Source organism: Martes martes (genome assembly GCF_963455335.1).
Source record: "Martes martes genome assembly, chromosome: 2".
NCBI classification, from domain to species: Eukaryota; Metazoa; Chordata; class Mammalia; order Carnivora; family Mustelidae; genus Martes; species Martes martes.
The window spans coordinates 125,056,384-125,076,978 of NC_137889.1; the positions used below are offsets into that span (position 1 = coordinate 125,056,384).

The window sequence follows — 20,595 nt, forward strand, 5'->3', positions numbered from 1 at the left end:
CTGGGTTTTTTATTTTAGCCATTCTAATAGGTGTGTAGTGGTATCTCATTACTGTGCTAATTTGCAGTTTTCTAATGACATATGATGTGGACTATCTTTTCATATACTTCATGTCTCTCTGTATATATTCTTTGGTGAGGTGTATATCAGGGTTTTTGTCATTTTTTTAAATCAAGTTGTTCCTTTTCTTATTGTTCTATTTTAAGAGTCCCTTGTGTATTCTGGATTACAGTTCTGTTTCTGATAGGTCTTTAGCAAATATTTCCTCCCAGTCCATGGTTTGTCTTCTCATTATCTTGACAGCATTTTTGCAGTTTTTAATTTTAACAAAGTCCAATTTATCAATTTTTTTTCATGGCTCCGGCTTTTGATGCTGCATTTAAAAATCACCATACCCAAGGTCATCTAGATTTTTCACTTATATTCTCTTCTAGGGTGAAGTGTATTTTTAAACTACATAGATCCCAAAAGAGAATATGGAATCCACATGAGACTGGTCAGCCACCACCTTTTATTCATTCTTTTATCTCTGAAGACTAGAACTCAACCTGGCATATCACAGGTAATCAATATATGTTTACCAAGATTGATGAATGTATATGGCTTCTTTAAGCAGAATTTAAATTCCCACCAAGAACTGAAACCTAGCTCACCTCTCTTTCCTACTCACTTTCCAGTCCTTCCTGGGGCAGCCAGGGCCCAAAGAGCCTCCTCATTGCCTCCTCCACTCCTCCCTTGTTCACGGCCCTCCAAGCTGCAGGTGGTAGCTTTCTTTGCTGGGGGCGGTGCCATGACACCGGTGTCCCTTGTCCGGGACAGCCTTACTGTCCAGGAAGGGGGAGTGAGGAGCACTAGGCGGCGAAAGAGCGCAGCCTGGGACAGCCCGGCCGGAGGCACTGGCCGGCTCATCGCGCGTGCAAGGGACCTCGAAGCGTATTCGGACAAGGAGGGGTGGGATAACCAAGACGTGGAAGAGGAGTACTGTGGGCTTGGCCAGCCCCGGCGGAGGCGGCGGCCAACAGAGCACCCACCTGCCCAGTGGTCTCCCGACGCCCGGGTGGCTGTGCCGCCCGCCGCGGGGCTCCAAGATCCGCGCGGGTGAGCAAGCGGACGAAAGACAAGGACAGCCGTCGCTGCACACCACTACCCTTCAGTCAGGTTTTTGAGTGTCCAAAGCTGGGAGCCTTTTCTTTCAGCTCTGAGTTCCCCAGCTGCGGCCCCATCAGTGCCCGAGGCAGGCGGCGCTGCGAGTGCAGCGGCAGAGCCCTCGGCGCCCCCTCCGCCTTCCGCCTGTGACCCATTGTACGCTTTTGCAGCGAGTCTCAAGTGGGCATGTTTCAGGTGGGCAGGTCCAGCATCCCCAAACCTGCCCCCCGGAACCTGGAGGACCTGGACTCTGTGCAGCGCGTCCTCTTACACAGGTCAGTGCTGGGCCGGGGGCCCCGGGAAAGACCGCCCTCAGCTCCCGGGGATTACGGCGAGGGGAGGGGCGACTTTCCTGGTTGGGGGCAGGGGGGTCCTGCGTGAACAGTCTTACTTGGGGTTCTCCCGCGTGTGGTGCTGGCTGCGGCAGGGCGTTGGGACCTGCACCCCACCCTTTCCAGAACTGGATGCTCCCGACCCACTTAGTCTCGCCGCTGGGACTCTGGTCCCTCACGGGACCGGGTTATCCACCCACCTCCAGAAAACACCACTTTCTAAAGAAGTTAAACAGAATTAAGCAAAACTGTTCTTTAAACACCTCTAGACTTTCTCCAGGAAAAAAAAAATAGCTGAAAGTGTTGTTTGGACTTTGGTTGTAATTGGAGTTAGAATGACCACTTTTTAACAAATCTAAATTCTAACACACACACACACACACACACACTCAGCACGCACGCGCGCGTGTCTGCACGCATAACTACACAAAAGAAATTTAAGAGATCCTCTGAGAAGGTTGGGAAACACCAACTTTCCATAAACTGCTAGTGATTAATTCACTGTTGGTACCTTCCTCCAACCTTATACTTTATGCAAAATAGACCAACGAATATTAAATTCCATGGTAACTATGATGAGTTTATAGAAAATAAAGAAATAAGAATCCACATGGATAGCAAATTTTCTTTCCATTTTAAGGTTAAGAGAGGATGGATGAAATGTCAGGCAGTTAATGCTGCTTTAGGTCTAGGAAAGCCTGGCCTTCTTAAGACATAATATGGGGAAAACTTTTAGAAATATATCAAACGTATCTCTTGAATACATTTGTGGTGAGAAAAAGTGGCCCTTAGTAAATATCTGTCAGGAGGGAGGTTTATGAGCGTTCTCTCATCTGTAAACGTTTCAAGTGACCCTTTTAAGTCTTTGTACAAAACCATATGAGCTATAGAAACCCTGTTCTGTTGGAAGTGTGAGTAAAATAAAAAGACATTGTGCAAGGAAGAAAGTGGGTCTCTTCGATTTAAAAGCTGTCTTCTGAAACCTGCAATTTTCCACAGTTGGTTTCCTTTCGCCCTCCCCCCAAGAGAGCCACTGCCATATACAATAAAATATTGTCAAACAAGTAGCTAAGGGGGGGATTCTAACTTCCCAAAGACAAATCCCCCTGCATGATAAAATTTCAGTCCAGAAATAATCCCCCAAAACATTAACTAAAAACTCATTCACAGCATGATATGATGAAGTTGGGAGAGGTTTTAAGCTTAAGACCCTGCTACAACAGAATTTCATATTTTAAATGTCAGGTGCCAAAAAAATTCCAAACTAATTAACACTGCAGGGTTTCAGATCCAAAGCACAAATATGTCTGAATGACCCAGGGAAAAAGAATATGTTTAAACTATAGTCATCAAGACTGAAATGATTATTTCGGAAGTAAGTAGGGGTGTATTTCTGGAATAAACCTGCTCAGTATATGAAAAACTACTCTATCTGAATTACAAATAACTGTTCCCACATGCTATAAGAACCAATGGAATCTGAAACTATAAATGTGTTTGTCAGTATCATAGCTAACAGGGCTTTGTTTTTAACATTATATGAAAGTCGTTTTGCTTTGGCAATGTATCATTTTTTTAGTGGTTATTTATTATTAAATGGTTTCAAACATACTTATTAAAAAATGAGACATCTATAGAGGTTTCTCTTTCTAACGAAGCTATATTTTCACACGTGTTCCTATTTCATCAAATGTCTTTTTTTAAAAAAAGATTTTATTTATTTATTGAGAGAGAGAGAGCATGAGTTGGGGAAGAGGGTGGGCAGAGGGAGAGGGAGAAACAAGGAGCATGGAGCCCTATGTGGGGCTTGGTCTTGGAACCCTGAGATCATGACCTGAGCTGAAGTCAGACACTTAACAAGCTGAGCCACCCCTGTGCCCTGATCAAACATCTTTTACTTGCATTTATAAATTTGGATATAATGTAGTACAAATTAGAGAAACCAGATAACTTTTAAACCATGTTCATCTACTCACTATAGCTCTCATTGACTAGTCCAGAGCATGGCCTATTTTTTAATATCAGTTTTATAAAATTTTTATGTTTTTCCTTTAAAACATCGCTTGTCAGATATCCACAACATTTTGGCAATTGCATTAGAGACCGATAGTCTTGAGCCATAGACAATTTACAGAGAAGAGAAAATAGCAGACTATTGTATCTTTACATCTGATTTTAAAGGGTAAGACTTCTGAGTGTTTTTTAATTACTTGTGTATTTTCTGCTGTGAATATGGTTTTCAAAACTGTAAAACATTAAATTGCTGAGCTTTTGAAAAAGATACTTCGGCCAAACCAAAATTGAAGCAAAGTTGCAAACTTTTCTCTGCATGAGGTGTTAGCTACAAAATATAGTTAAGACTAAAATAACAGTAGCTGGGGCAAAAAAAGCTGTCTGGCTTTTTGATTAGAAGTTACATGTAGGTTGTCAGAGTCAGGGAAAACTTCAGTATTATTTCTCAGTTACTTTACTTAAGTAAATTAACACATATTTGTGTCATCTTGATTATAAAAAGTATCCAAATAATTATATTTGGGCTCATTAATATTTTGCAAAGACTTTAAAAAAATCTATGCACAAGGCTATTGCAGGTTTAATCATTCCCTTTGAGTCCTATTTCTGTTGCATAGTAGTTGTGTGACTTGCAAGATTTTTAACGTCTATATTTTCCTGTTATTTCCGTAATATAAGGGGATAATACCCATCTTACAGGTCGTGGTATGAATTTCAGTTATGTAAGAGCTCTATAAAACTAGAGTTCTGTCAAATATGAAGGATGATGTTAACAACTGTCCTAAAAAATTAAAACAAAACACACACCTATAGCTATTCCTAAAGATTCAGAAAATTCAGCTAAGTGACTTTTGCCCAAACCCTAATGGCTAATATATGGGGCTGGTCCAGGCCAGAGTGGTAGTGTGTTCTGACATCTAGGCCAGCAAAGAAAATGAGCTAGAGTTATGTCTCTGAAAATGTTTGATGACCTAAACTTCATGCTTTTGCCCACAGCAAAAATATGCATATTTAAAATACCTCAAATATCCAGAAGTCTCAGGGGGTAAAGGTGTACCCCATTAGATAACATTCCTGATGAATAAAATATACTTTAAACTCAAAAAGTAAAACTAGTTTTTTTAGTAAACTAAAAAAAAAAAAAAAAAAACTAAAAAAAAAAAAAGAAATAAAAAATTTTTAAATATAGCATATAGCACACACTCTTCTATTTCTTTAGGTGTAGGGCTTTAGATTCCAAGGGTTATCTCATTTGGTTCTTAGCGACCCTGTACAGCAAGCAGGAATTATTATTACTGTCTTCAGATGATGAAACTGACTTTGTCCACATTCACTTGGTTATTGGTGCCAGAATCAGAACGATATGTGGCTTCTCTGACTGGAGAATGCGTGGCACTTAAGAATGATTGAGCATTTTCACAGTCTTATCAAATTACTGTAGGGTTCGACAATGCAGTAATTTTCTTTTCTTTTTTTAGGTGCTTTTGAGGGCACTTGGCATTTCACTTATAAGCTATGATTTTTTTTTTTTTTAGTTCTTGTGTCTCCTTTTTGTTTCCTACTTTCCTCCTCATTGGTGAATTGTCAGCCATCAACAATTTCTGCAGCTGTTGTATTCCTGTTTTAAGGAGGCTTCCTTTCCTTCTGGTTGGCAGCTACTGATATACGGCAGTTGAATTTTTTTTATAATCTGTAAATGAAATTTTTTTTATAATCTGTAAATGAAAATATAAAGTGAGGATAAGTAGGAGTAAATCAAGGGTTTTGGGCTTGAGCTTGGTGCCGTCTGTTTCAGTTACTTTTACGTTTACCCTTGTATTCTTACCTGTGTTTCATTATTATTGAAACAGAGAATGTATGATCTCTTTGGAATAAGTTCCATACATTTTTACAGGTAATTCAATTTTTATATTGAAAATTAGAATTTTAGATAATACAATTCTATAAACATAGGATTGCTAAAACATTATTCTTATATCCCAAATTTTAAAAATCTCACATTGCAAAGCCTCAGTTTTTGAAATGTTATTTTGCTGGTCTAACAAGTTATTTGTTCATGATATTTAAAATGTTTGGGGTTGTCCGTATTACTATATACTCATGAATTATTTCATTGTTCACAATTAAGGTGGCATTAATTAGTTTCTAACAATGTCAAGTTCCATGCACTTTTCCTTGCAGTTTAAAATTTTTTAATGGACATGACCTCATGTGGCCCTGTTTTCACTTACTTCTCATTGCTAGCTTCCATTACTACTAAACAGAGAGCTCTTGAACCTGCTAAAGACACTAAATTTTTAATTATGTTCTTATCTGGTGTATTTTATGTCAGAATTGTATTGTATGCCTAATTGAGATGGCAATCTATGAAAAATAAGGACATTATGTCATATATATTAAACTGAACATATTTAGTCCTCAGAAGACAGCTGGCCATCTGTGTAGTGGAAAATAGAAATTGAGAATATACCTCAGACTCTTTTAAGTCTTCCTGAAATTGCTAATTATGAAACAGTCAGTATTTTTTAAAAGGGCCTGAAAATAGCACGTTATTCTTTTCTGTTCTTCATCCCCTCTAGTATACTTAAGGTTGTTAGATATTGATTTAGTTAGTACAAATATGATATATAAAATTGAAATCTGATTAGTTAATATCACCCTGAAATTGTAAATAAGAATATAAAATGATTGTTATTATTTCTTCTTTTGTGAAAGATCAAGCAAAGTGGTAAAATTTGGGGTGGGGCAGATTTTGTCTATTAAACTAACATATGGAAATAGACAAGCCAGGGAAATTAACATAACTCAGAGATATGATTATTGTGAAGAACATTTCTTAAAAGATACTTTTATGTGGCACTTCCTGCTCCTGTTCAACTCTGTGTAAGATGAAAGATCAAAAAACAGCAACAAAAACCCACTCATATCTTCCAGGCATTTGTCATTTGATGGCAAAGATAGACACATTCCTAAATAATTTAAATACACCCAGACTGATACTTATTATAACAGAACTTTATTGGATAGATTATGAGGGGAAGGTGGAAAGAGGAATTGTCACTGAGATAGGAAAAGAGTGCAGGAAGCTTCTTGGAAAGAGTACTATTAGAATTGGGTCTTGAAGTAAAATGTTATATTTTAGATAAGTAGCATTCCTTGATGAAAGAATCACATGAGTAAATGATTTATAAAATAGCTTGTTTTATTGATATTTTGTGTGCTAGGTATTGTACATGCATTAACTTGTTGGACTCCAAATAGTCCTGTGACATATGTACCAATATCTGAATTCACAGATAAAGAAATGCAGCTTGGAGAGGTTAATTTGCCCAAGATTGTAAGATGGTAGTTCTGGAGCCGGGAGAGGTCTGTCTGCCAGGCTCAAATTCAGGAGGTAGGAGTGGGTTCTAGTCTACTGGGGAAATGGTCAGTGGGCCTGCAGGTATGAAGCTTTAGAACTGCACAGAGACTTAGGGCAGTGTTTCCCAAGTTTACCTTAACCTAGGGATCACTGAGGGGCAGGAGCTATTTTTAAAACAGACAATTCCTGGCCAACTCCCCTGAAGATTCTGATCCTGTCAAAGTGGGGCAGGCCTTAAAATTTCTGTTTAACAAGAACCCCAGGGGATCTTTTGATCTGACAAGTTGGGCACATTTGATTAACTTGATTAATGCAGGAAATAAGGCATCTAATTCCTAATTGGTGCTCAATTGTTTGTAGAATTGGAATTTTTTTTGTATTTAAGAGACGACACAGTTTGGACTTTATTCTCTAATGGAGTGGCATTGAAGGTTTATGAGGAGGGTATGAAATTATTAAATGTTTATAGAGAAAAAAGTATTCTTTTTTCTTTTAAAATTTTTTTAATTCAATTTAGTTAACACATAGTGTATTGTTAGTTTCAGAGACACAATTCAGTGATTCATCAGTTTCATAGAACACCCACTACTCATGACATCAAGTGCCCTCCTCAATGCCCATCAGCCAATTACCCCATCTCCCCACCCACCTCCCTTCCAGCAGCCTTCAGTTTGTTTCCAAGAGTTAAGAGTCTCTTATGGTTTACCTCCCTCTCTATTTTTCTCTTATTTTATCTTTCCTTCCCTTCCCTTGTGTTCATCTGTTTCTTAATTTCCAGTGTTACTTATATGAAGAAAATGTGTTTGTTTTGTTAAAATTTAAAATGTCCTTTTTTTTTTTACTTCCAATAAGATGCTTCTAAAATAAGAAAAGTGTAACTTATTAAAGAGGTGCCTAAAGCATTTTTTTTTAAAGTTTATTTACTTAAGTAATCTCTACACCTAATGTGGGGCTTGAACTCAGGACTGAGATCAAAAGTCACATGCTCTTCCAACTGAGCCAGCCAGGCATCCCAAGCATTTTTTATTTTGGAATGAAATCTTAAGTAATTTTTAACATTTGAGATTGTGGTGAGAATAAGTATGTATGTGTTGACCAACATAGCTATTATAGTGGTTCCAACTTTTTTTTTTCATAATGTTTCTCTGATTTTAAAAGTAATACATTTTTTTGGACCTCATTGCTGATGGAAATACTTGTTTCCCTTCCTTCCTGGATCCTTTCTCTTCAAACTTCTAATACCATTACATCCTTCATCATTTTCAGCCAGCAAGGTTGCGTTCTACTTATCTGAGAATATAAACACCATCACGTAAAGGGTATTTCAGTTCCCTGACTAACCCTGACAAGTCAGCATCCATACCTGCACCCTCCCTAAGGAACCAGTGTGTGTGTGTGTGTGTATCCCCCCCCCCCCTTACCGATGCAGGACTCAATCCCAGGATCCTGGGATCATGACCTGAGTTGAAGGTAGCTGCTTAACCAACTGAGCTACCCAGGAGTCCCTAGGAACCAGTTTTAAGGAAGACATGTCAGCAAGGTCATATCCCTCCATCTATGCCTCAGATGCCATTTTCTCCTGCTACCTCAAGAACCTCCTCTGTCCCATTATCCCTTTATGAACTGGTCCCCTGTTTCCCAATCTGAGTGATATAGAGACCTCTTTTAAGGAAAAACTGTTGCGGATTTCCAGGAATGATCTAAACTCTTTTCTTAAATTATAATTTTAAATAAATAAGTATAAGCTCTGTGCTCTATAGCTCTTACAAAGATAAAAACAATTTTATAAATTAATTCAAAGCAAACTGTAAAACAATATTCAATTGCTGGTATACAATTCTGAAAAAGCACATTTAGAAATCATACAATAGGGGCGCCTGGGTGGCTCAGAGGGTTAAGCTTCTGCCTTCTGCTCTGGTCATGGTCTCAGGGTCCTGGGATGGAACCCTGCATAGAGCTCTCTGCTCGGCGGGGAGCCTGCTTCCCCCTCTTTCTCTGCCTGCTGCTCTGCCTACTTGTGATCTCTCTCTGTGTCAAATAAATAAATAAAATCTTAAAAAAAAAGAAATTATACAACAAAAAAACTTTTAGGATATTGAAATGTACATAGTTTAATGTAACAAATGAAACTAAACCGCATCTTGAAAGTTTAAATACTGTTAGCCTGCTACTGCTTAGGTTCTTTTCTGTTCTTTTCCTTTTTAAGATTTTATTTATTTATTTGAGGGAGAGAGAGCAAGATTGGAGGGGGAGGGTCAGAGGGAGAGAGAGAAGCAGGCTCCCCGCTGAGCAGGAAGCCTGACTGGGGGCTGGATCTGAGGACCCAGGGATTATGACCTGAGCCAAAGGCAGAGACTTAGCAGACTGATCCAACCAGGGGCCCCCACCACTCAGGTTTTTTTTTAATTCTCCATGCATATAACCACTTTGTGCCATGGGAGCACTCATTTCCCACTACTCTTTTCTTTTTGGATTGTAATACTCCATAATAATGGAAGTTTAGACTTCCTCTGTGGCCCTCCACACCCCAGTCTATCTTTCCTTGGGTATTCCTTAGAACTCTGCATTTATCATGATACTTACCACTGTGTATTATAAATTGCCTATTTGTCTTTGAGTATCTACCATCTATCTGTCCATGTAGTTTAAATTGAATCTCCAGCACCCATCTATTGAGATCATGAAATATTATACCCTTTTTTTACTTGCTATAACATAACTATTTCCCCCATGCATTACTCCTTGAAAACATTTACTATTCTCATATTCATATTCCATACATATTATTTAGCTTTCACCTGCTGTTGAACATTTAGATTGCTTTCAACTTTATACTTTCACAAATTTTATAAATTTTTGCATCCTTTATTTCCTTAGAATAGATTTGTAATAGTTGAATTACTGAGTCCTGAGGGGGAAATATAATCTAGTAGTTAATGGCTTAGGTTCAATTTTTATTTTACTTTGTTGCCTTCTAGCCAATTGACCATTAAGATGAATAACCTAAGCTTCAGTTTCTTTAGTATAAGATATTTACTTCATAATAATACTTAGCATAGTATACAAATAGAACAAGTAATTTGAGAATATTGCTGATTCTCAATAAATGCTATTATTTTGTACTTAGAGAAAATACTTGGAGGTATTCGTAAATTACCGATAAAATTTATCACTTTACACTTCCAACTCAGTGATGAGAAGAAATTGTAAGTTTGCGTTACAAAATGAACATGCAGTTGATTTCACAACACTGCCACCCATTTGAAGCACTCCACGGTATCTGCTTGGGAAAACTATAAAAACGTTTGCAATTGCGAAACAAAATGAAAACCGAGGAGACAATGGAGCGTATTTACATTAGCGCCTCTTTGAGGGCGTTGTTTAAAAGCTTTCCTTCCTAGTCCAAGAGGCAGAGGCCCTGAGGAAGGGTAGAGGAGTTTTCTTTACCTCAAGGGAACCCCAGGCTATGTGCCTCTAAGGCTTTGGGCAGACGTTCCGCGTAGAAACACAGGGCAAAGTGCAAACTGGAAGAAAAAGGGGGGAAAAAACAGTGGGTCTCCTCTGTTAACAAATTATGCGGCTCCAAAAGAGTGCATTTAGGAGAATCTAAGCGGTGAAATTTTAGCTACTTAAATTCCTCCAACTGAGACGCCGTCCTGGACATTTCACCTCATTGGCTTCTTAGAGTAGTTCTCGCGCTCTCGGGTAAAGCTTCCTCGTCTCCCTGGCAACCCAAACCCCCACCAATTGCAGCCAAGGGTTGGCGGTCACGTGGCATCTCCCCTTTCCCAGTGGAGACAACATGGCGGTTACGGCGAGCTGTACTTTCGAGATTTGAATTACGCGACTTGCCGCTATTGCATTCCTGATTATGGCGTCTCCGGTTTCGTGTGGCTCGCGTCATAGCCCAGATGAGCTCCCTGGAGACCCGTCTTCACAAGAAGATGAGGATTGCGATTATGAAGATCGGGTCAGCTACTCGGGTTCATACTCCTCAGAGAGTAGCGATTATGAGTAAGAGTCTTGAAGAGGGGCAATTAAATCCATCCTTTCAGTCCAGAGAGTGTACACGTGGGCTGGGGGGACTGCCAGAATGTTGGCGTAGTTGGGATTGAGTAGGGTTCTATAATCAGTGGGATTTATTTGAGCCACGTTCCACTTGTGTGGTATTGTGAGCCGCAATGACGTGCCATTCTTCGCTATTGTGGGCTTTTAATGACGGTCAGATGAGGAGGTTTTCCTCTTTGTGGCGGGTTCTTTAATATTTAAGGGTGTATCTGTTAGGATGTTCACAACATTCTTTGATCTTATCGCAGTGTCTTCTCTGCTGTTATGGTCTTTGTGATTTTAGTGGAAAGATACCCTACACGTTTTATAAATACACTATTTAAATTACACAGATTTTTTTTTTCTTGTTTTAGAAATGGGTAGGTATAGAAAAGAAAATCCACCCTTACTCTTCACCTTCAAGAACAACTTCTCAGCATTTTGGGGGTATTTCTGCTCTATTTTCCTATACATTTACACGGTTTTCTTGTTTTCTACTTAGTATGATAGGTAATTATTTTTTAAAGATTGTTATTTATTTGTCAGAGAGAGAGAGAGCAAAAGCAGGGGGAGCGGCAGACAGAGCAGGCAGAGGGAGAAGCAGACTCCCCTTGAGAAAGGAGCTTGATGTGGGACTGGATTCCAGGACCACTGGGTTCATGACCAAGAGTTGAGGGCAGATGCTTAACCTGCGGAGCCACCCAGGCATCCCAATAATGTGATTTTTAAAATGCAGAATATCTAAGTGTTATTTTCCACTTTTTAATCCTTAATAATATTGAAAAGGTTATTTTGATCCATAGGACCCAATGCTATTTCAACTTTGAAGGAATCTATTTCTTACTGCTATGAATTAAGACCTTTTTTGAAAAGTAAATTAGTCCTAGTTTGAAAGCTATGGATAACAGTGAGAAGGTTTAGGTGCCAAAGCCTGGACCAATCCCATAACAGACTGCCATGCATAGTCAGTTTTAGGATGACATTTTAAGTGTATTATTTAGGAATAATGATTGCAAGTATTTAATGTGTATTTAGGAGTAAAAATTACTTGGCAATTATTTCCACCTTTGGGTATGTAAAAAGGATTTACCATTATCTTTAAAAGGGTAAGGGAAAACTAATGACTGCTTAATATACTCTAGAGGCTTAATAAAGACAGATTACATTCTTGAGGAGTCTATCAAGTATTTTGTGTAATCTGCTGTAGTCATTTAAAAAGTAGTTAAAAAATTATTGTTATCAAGTGAGGCACTGGATGAAGGATGGGTTACAGGAAACCTGATTTGGTCTTGCTGTGGAAGTCACGGATCTTGTGAGACTCAAGCTCCTGGTTTCTCTGCATCTTAGAAACACACTTAGCTTAGAGAGAATCTATAATTCATCCATAGTCACACAGCTGAGTGTTTCAGCATAGAAATTTAGGAGGCCTGATTGCAAATGGAATGAAGGTAAATGAACTAGCCCTGTTTCCTAGGAAATGAGCAATCTGAGGACTCTGTGTTAGGAAAACTTGTTACCTCAAAACATTCTGTGATTCAAAATACATGTAAATATGGATTTTATATATACATATATAAACATTTGTATATGTATATATATGTTGTGTGTGTGTGTATGTGTGTGTGTGTGTGTGTGTACATATATATATATATATTTTAAGGGCATTAAGCTTTCCACATTAGTCATTCACTCGTTACTCCAAATGTTCCAGTGTCTTTATCCTCCTAATAATAAAAGTACAGTAAATCCGGCCGCCTGAGTGGTTCAGTGGTTTAAAGCCTCTGCCTTTGGCTCAGGTCATGATCCCAGGGTCTGGGGATCAAGCCCCACATCGGGCTCTCTGCTCAGCAGGGACCCTGCTTCCCCTTCTCTCTCTCTCTGCCTACTCGTGATCTCTGTCAAACAAACAAAAAAAAAACTTTAAAAAGTACAGTAAATCTTTGTTGTAAAATGTTCAGGTGGTCTGTATTTTCAAGGCCTGTCAAGATTCAGATTTCATGGGACACCTGGGTGGCTCAGTGGGTTGAGCCTCTGCCTTCGGCTCGGGTCATGATCCCAGAGTCCTGGGATCGAGTCCCGCATCGGGCTCTCTGCTCGGCGGGAAGCCTTCTTCCTCCTCTCTCTCTCTCTCTCTCTCTCTCTCTCTCTGCCTACTTGTGATCTCTCTCTGTCAAATAAATAAATAAAATCTTTAAAAAAAAAAAAAGATTCAGATTTCATGTTTATCCCTTCTTCATGTGTAGGACATGAGAACTGATTTGCTTATCTGACCAGGTAGGTTTCTGGTCTGTTGTTATTTACCTCTCTAACCTGCAGAGTCACCACTGTAGAAGTGGTCTTCCCAGTTCGGACATTACTTTTTTTTTTTTTTTTTTTTTAAGATTTTATTTATTTATTTAGAGGGGGCATGTGAGCGGGGTGGGGGAGGGGCAGAGGAAGAGGGAAAATTTCAAGCAGACTCTGCCCCCCCCGAGTGGAACTTGACAGGAATCTAACGACCCTGAGATCATGACCTGAGCCAAAACCAGCCATGGGACACTTAACCAGCTGAGCCACCCAGGCAGGCACCTCTGGACCAGATCACTTCTTAATCAAATGCACAGGGACATGTGAACATGTGAACCTAATTTTTCTCATCAAAGCTAAGAGATAGGCATTATCCATGTTGTTGCCTACATGTAGTTCATTCTTTTTTAACTTCTGAATAGGATTCCATTATATGACAATACCACAGGTTATCCTTTTCTTGGGTTTTAACATAGGGATGTTTTACTTGGAGAATCAAAATATTTTGAATTCGTGATGCCATATACGGTATTAACATCCAATTTAGGATAATTCCCTTTTTCTTCTGCTCTGAACCCTGACTTCTTTTTCCTTTTAATTTAATTTCTCTTTTATCAAATTACATATATTAGAAATCCAAACAGTGTATGTCTAAGTTTTTGATGAGAATGGTAATTCTTTGCTACCCTTTCTCTCTGCTTCCAACTCAGCATGATTGAAGATAATTATCTTCCCTGTTTCTCCCCTGGTGTTGCCCATCTTACCTACTGACATCACTCTCTCCTTGCTCATGTCTTCAGATCTAATAAGTCTGCAGTCTTGTTGACTTTTTTGATATCCACTCCTCCTTTTTTTTTTCCCCCCAGTGGCACTGCCTGACTTAAAGCGCTGGCCTCTCCCATGTAAGAGTGGAGTAGCCTTCTAACTGATCTGGATGCCTCTTCTTTCATCTCCAGCCTTTTTTCCATACAGCTGCCAGAACTTGCTTTCTAGAACACAGTTCTGAATCATTTTTCTCTTAGAGAACTGACTACAAAAAATATATTGTGGCAGTTTGGATCAAAAATAGAATTAAACACATACATGAAGCTAAATAAAATGAAGCAAATATGCATATGCTTAACTAGGTCATCCCTGTGATCCTGAAGAGAAGGCTGAGATTTAAAAAACAGCTAATATCAGGCTTGCTCACTGATGGTTGTATTGCAAAGAATTCAGGCACTTCAATTACAATGAAATTTCTTGTTGCCTGAATGTAGTCATCCTGGTGCAAGGTAATGAGTATTCGATTAAGAGTAGAGGTCAGAAAACCTGTGTTCTCTTTATCCCTGCCACTAACCATATGGCCTTACATGGGTCACATGACTTCTTTAAGGATTAGTATTCACGTGTTAAAATGGGAATGAGAATATTTACTTAACTTTGAATTTTGTTGACCGTGAGAAGGTTTGTTAAATCCTAGGAAAGGGAAGATTGTGAACTGTTGATGGTGAGGAATTGACAAGAGGCAAAGAGGAGTTGATGGTAGAGGTGACATGTATTTGATTTGAAAGAAGGTTAATCCAAGCTGAGTTTTATTTCCTCATATTTCCCCCAGCTTTCTGGAGTATAATTGTCAAACAAAAATTGTTTATATTTAAGGTGTACGATGTAGTGATTTGATACAGACATATAGCAGAGGATTCTCTAAGAGGAATGCAGATGCCCTTTACAAGTTTATTTTGCTTGCCTAAAAGTGTTAACATTTTAATTTCTTCAAATTTTCCCTGGTCTTGAGGGGTTCAGAAACAAAAGAATTCTTTTTTTTTTTTTTAAGATTTTATTTATTTATTTGTCAGAGAGAGAGAGAGAGTGAGCACAGGCAGACAGACAGAGTGGCAGAGGGAGAAGCAGGCTCCCTGCGGAGCAAGGAGCCCGATGTGGGACTTGATCCCAGAACGCTGGGATCATGACCTGAGCCGAAGGCAGCCACGTAACCAACTGAGCCACCCAGGTGTCCCGAAACAGAAGAATTCTTGGTTATAAATTATCATTTTATGAGATGTCTCTTATAACAAGTTTTCTCATCTTTGTCAGAGGTTTCACAACTTCTTCCATATATTCAGGAGAGAGAACACTTCATATTCTAAGGGGCAGAGTGTTTAAAGAGAAAACTGAAGGCTGAATGTGCAAGCATTTCTATGAAATCTTTGTGTAGATGGCCAAATAAAGACACACTTTTCTTTTTTCTTAATTCAAAATTATTTTCTCTGAAAATTTTGAAATATGCACAAAAGAAGAAAGAAGGCCCTTATATACTTCTCACCAAAGACATGGCTTTTCTTTACATGAAAACTATCTTCCTGGTATTGAATGAGAAGCTTTATGGGCCTTCATTTATTCTGACTTTTATTTTAAAATTTGAAGTAATAAGATAATTGTGTTAGGGCAGTGAAACTGCTCTGTATAATACCATAATGGTGGATGATACATGTCATTACGCATTTACCTAAGCCCATAAAATGTCCATCACCAAGAGTGAACTGTAATGTAAACTATGGATTTGGGGTGATTATAATGTATGACTATAGGTTTATCCATTGTAACAAATGTATCATTCGGGTGGGAGATGTAGATATTGGAGGAGGTTAAGCATGTGAGAGGAAGGAGTATGTTGGAAATCTCTGTACCTTCAGGTCAGTTTTTCTTTGAACCTAAAATTGTTCCAAAAAAAAAAAAATGGTAGTAAATCATTTTTCTATAGTACTCAAAAGCTCAATGGCCTCCCAAATAAATTCCAGATTATTAGCGGTTTCAGATCTGTCCCTAGCCTCTCTGATCTCATCTTTGATGATCTTCCTTCTTTAAAGCCTTTTTTGTTCCCACTTGTCTTACCTCGAACTGCTATTTAAAAAATAATATAGGGTGCCTGGGTGGCTAAGTCAATTAAGCATCTGACTCTTGATTTCTGCTCAGGTCATGATCTCAGGGTCAGGATCAAGCCCCACATCAGACTCTGCACTAGGCAAGGAGTCTGCTTAAGATTCTCTCTCTCCGGGCGCCTGGGTGGCTCAGTGCGTTAAAGCCTCTGCCTTCAGCTCTGGTCATGGTCCCAGGGTCCTGGAATCAAGCCCCGCATTGGACTCTTTGCTTGGCAAGGAGCCTGCTTCCTCGTCTCTCCCTACCTGCCTCTCTGCCTACTTGTGATCTTTGTCTGTCAAATAAATAAATAAAATCTTAAAAAAAAAAAAAAAGATTCTCTCTCCCCCTCTCCGCCCCCACCCCCGTTTCCACTCACACACACACTCTCTCTCTCAAAAAAAATAAATAAATAAAATTTAAAAAAACTAGCATAGACTGGGTAGCTTATAAACAACAGAAATTTATTTCTCACAATTCTGAAGGCTGGTTGTTCAAGATCACTGTACCAGCATGGTCAGGTTCTGGTGACACCCCTCCCCCAAGTTATGGATTGCTGACTTCTCTTTGTATCCTCACATGGCAGAAAGCAGAGAGAACAAGCAAGCTTTCTCATGACCCTTATGAGGGCGCTAATCCCATTCACCAGGGCTCCATCCTCATGGCCTCATGTAATCCTAATTGCTTCCCAAAGGTCCCACCTCCTAATAGCATCACATTGAGTGATAGGGTTTCAACATATGCATTTTGGGGAGACACAAACATTCAGTTCTTAACATTACTACACGGAAATATACACCTCATGCTCATACCTCTTGTGTACTTTCACACCTACACTTGTATGTCCTTTGTTCTCTCTGAAACATCCTTTCTTGCTATCTTGTCAAAATCATTCAATGTCCCACTTTGTGCTACCTTCTCCTATAGCCTTTTTTGATACTTCTTACACTTAATTTCTCCAAACTTGGCTCTCCTATAGCAGTTTTGGTTCTTCACTTTTGGGCCTTGCATTTTAGCTATGCGATGAGCCCTCTGTCCATCTTACATCTTTAAAAGCACAAAAATGCCCTATCACAAAATGTTTTGCTGGTCTGTGATTTCAATTTTGCCGGGGTCAGATCTTACCCTCAACTTAGTGATTTGTAAGCATGCTCCATTTAACTGAAGGGGGTGGAGGTAGGGAATGTGATCCTGGGAATGGGATCATTATTAGCTTAGTTCCAATGGAGATGTGTTCCTGATGTAAAAATTTATTTCATGCAGTGAGTACACAGTAGTTTACTGGCTGATCCCTTCCTTTTCTCTAACATGGTTCACATTTGTTCCAATGGCGACTCTGGCTGGGCTAGAAAGACCACCAGCCTGTCCCAGGTTCCCCACCCCTCAAGCTGCCATAACATCCAGCATAGATTTTAACTATTAAAACTATGGCTTTCTTCTAGAAAACAATTGAAAGACTTCAAGGATAAAAATTAGATATTGCTGGTAGAGCACAGAAAAGCGTTAGATCAGCGCTGAACAAACATCAGAATCCGTATTTATTTGTTATGTTTTTATTGTGTGTGAGTTTTCTCTGTCCCTAGAATTGTCCTACTGTACATATTAGGACCATGTAACTATGTGTGTTGGCCACTTTGGTACTTTTTGCCCACTAGCAAGGAAAACAAAGTATACTGTAATAGGTTTGGAGTGGTAGCAAAAGCCTGTTTTCCTTAAGGAAATGAACTAGTAGCTCTGGCTATTCATAACTTTTCTTGTGGTAGCCAAGAAAATTCTAATACCATTTATAATGGTAATAACAATAAAAAATGTTGATAGTGTTGGGGCGCCTGGGTGGCTCAGTGGGTTAAGGCCTCTGCCTTTGGCTCAGGTCATGATCCTGGAGTCCTGGGATCAAGCCCCACATCAGGCTCTCTGCTCGGGGGTGAACCTGCTTCCTTCCTTCTCTCTCTGTCTGCCTCTCTGCCTACTTGTGATCTCTGTCTGTCAAATAAATAATAAAAATATTTAAAAAAATGTTGACAATGTAAATAAAGACCTAAGGGATTCAATAATTTAGAAGAAAAAAAAATAGTATCCGTGTAGAATTCTTTTTTTTAAAGATTTTATTAGGGGCACCTGGGTGGCTCAGTCATTAAGCATCTAGCTTTGGCTCAGGTTATGATCCAAGGGTCCTGGGATCGAGCCCTGCATCTGGCTCCCTGCTCAGCGGGAAGCTTGCTTCTCCCTCTCCCCCTGCTTCTGTTCCCTCTCTAGTGGTGTCTCTGTCAAGTAAATAAATAAAATCTTTTAAAAAATTTATTCATTTATTTATTAGAGAGAGAGAGTGCGCACAAGTGGGAGAGTGGGAGAGGGAGAAACAGGCTCCCCACTGAGTAGGGGTCCCCATACAGGCTCAATCCCAGGACCCTGGGATCATGACCTGAGCCTAAGCAGATGTTTAACCGACTGAGCCACGCAGGCACCCTTCAACGTAGGATTCTTGAATATGAATTGAGAAACTTACTAGCATTATCTGAAGTTCATTTTCTTTAATATAGTTACGTTACTGTATATGTAAGTGAACTTGGTTATTTGTAAATTAGCAAATCTTTCTTTGGGAAGAAGAACTCTGCTCATGTTTACTACATCAGAGCCTTGAAAACCAATTAAAGTGTCCTCAAACTTTGCAAGCATACAATGAATATACAATGATTTCTGTTCAGAGAAAAGTGGAATAAACAAAATAATCTCATTGAAAGACATTTACACAATGACAAGTTTGCAGTTTGTACCATAGGATCTCAGAAAAGAGATTAAAGAACACTTACAAAAATCTGTTATAAAAATCTAAATTAAAGCTGCTTGAGTTGATTCCTTTTTAAAAACAAACGTTTTCTTGTGGAATAAGTTTAGATTTTACAGAGGAATTGCAAACATAGTACAGAGAGTTCTTGTATATCCTTCACCCAATTTCCCCTGATGTTAACATCTTACACAACTACGATATGTTTGCCAGAACTAAGAAATTAGTACATTAGTACATTAGTACAGTACTATTAAATAAACTCCAGACTTTATTTGAATTTTACCATTTATCTACTTATGTCCTTTTTCTGTTCTAGGATCTAATCCAGGATATCATAATGCATTTAGTCATTAAGTCTCCCTAGTTTCTTGTGGTCTGTGACAGTTTCTTAGTTGTTCCCTGTTTTTCATAACCTGGATCACTTGGTTAAGGTAAAGTCTGCAGGGTTTCTTCACTGTGAAGTTACTATTTATCTCTTTCCGTATTCTGTTGTTTGGGAGCACATCACTGAGTCCAGTTCACATTAAAGGGGAGGAAGGATTAAACTCCATCTCTTGGAGTAGGAATTATCAACATACAATATTTATTTAATTTTGTTATTAGTAATAGTTGCACTGAAAGGTTGTTTTTTTCCTAATTGTTGTCTTTAATACACTCTCTTCTAGTAGAACTAGTTTGAGAATACAGTCTTTACAACTCTGTCAAACTTTCTAACACATTAATCAGTTATGCTCTTGTTGCTTATCTAAACAGGAATTAATCATCTGGAGTAGGAGTTAGGAATCTTCCGGGAATAATGAACTATGGGAGCAATACAGGCTGCATCTGGGTTGCTTCTTATGCCAGTAGTACTTAGCCTGGAACCTAGCAAATAGAGGTCATTAAAGATATCTTCGTTTATTGCTGGGGTTAGAAGAATACAGAAGTATGAGTGCTATAGCCAATAAAGTTAGAAGTTACTCTACATTTTTTACTCTGTTGGGCAAGAGGAAAGGGACTGACATTTGACACTTATACCATGCCCAGCAGATTTTTAAATTTACTGTTGGTAACTGCCGTGTGAAGTAGCTATAACCTATTTTCTAGAAGAGAAAAACTAAAGCTTAGAAAAGTAAAAATGTCAGTAGAACAGAATTTGAACCCAAGTCTTTGTGACTAATCAGTTCATTTTTTTAAAACTATACGTTTCCTTCTTTCATGAGTCTTATACATTCATTCTCTGTCTTTATTCCTGTTCCTCTTATCTCCCTTTTAATTTCTTCTTCCTCTTAAAGTGAAGCATCTTTTAAATTTAGAGGTGATGAAAATGGATCTTATTCATTTCTGGTGGAAATGTGAATTGGTATAGTCTTTGGATAAAAATGTATATGTACGGGGCACCTGGGTGGCTCAGTGGGTTAAGCCTCTGCCTTCGGCTCAGGTCATGATCCTGGGGTCCTGGGATCAAGCCCCTGCTGAGCAGAGAGCTTGCTTCCCCCTCTCTCTCTCTGCCTGCCTCTCTGCCTACTTGTGCTCTCTCTCTTTGTCAAATAAAAAAAAAAAAGTATATGTACATTACATACATATAAGGATGGTTACAGTATCATTATCCATAAGGGTAAAACAAATACTGAACACAAAGATAGATTTTAAGGAGGTGAATGACCAAATGTGCTACATCCTTGATAGGAACCATTAATGCAGCCATTGGGATTTCTAAATTGTGATAAATGATAAAGGTGTGT

At 38.9% G+C, this 20,595-nt stretch overlaps 1 protein-coding gene across 2 annotated transcripts in view; it reads left to right on the forward strand.

The window, feature by feature from the left end:
* Positions 1-1,332: 1,332 nt before the first annotated feature.
* INTU (inturned planar cell polarity protein) overlaps positions 1,333-20,595 on the forward strand; it is a gene marked incomplete at its 5' end in the record, with an annotated part of 89,794 nt that continues 70,531 nt past the window's right edge. The window contains one exon of one of the 2 annotated variants that reach the window (XM_080797595.1): positions 1,333-1,421. In XM_080797595.1, coding sequence (XP_080653721.1) covers positions 1,333-1,421 — 89 coding nt within the window. Of the gene's footprint in view, positions 1,422-10,645; positions 10,867-20,595 lie in introns of those variants that run through there. The other variant, XM_080797594.1, reaches the window with a different exon arrangement.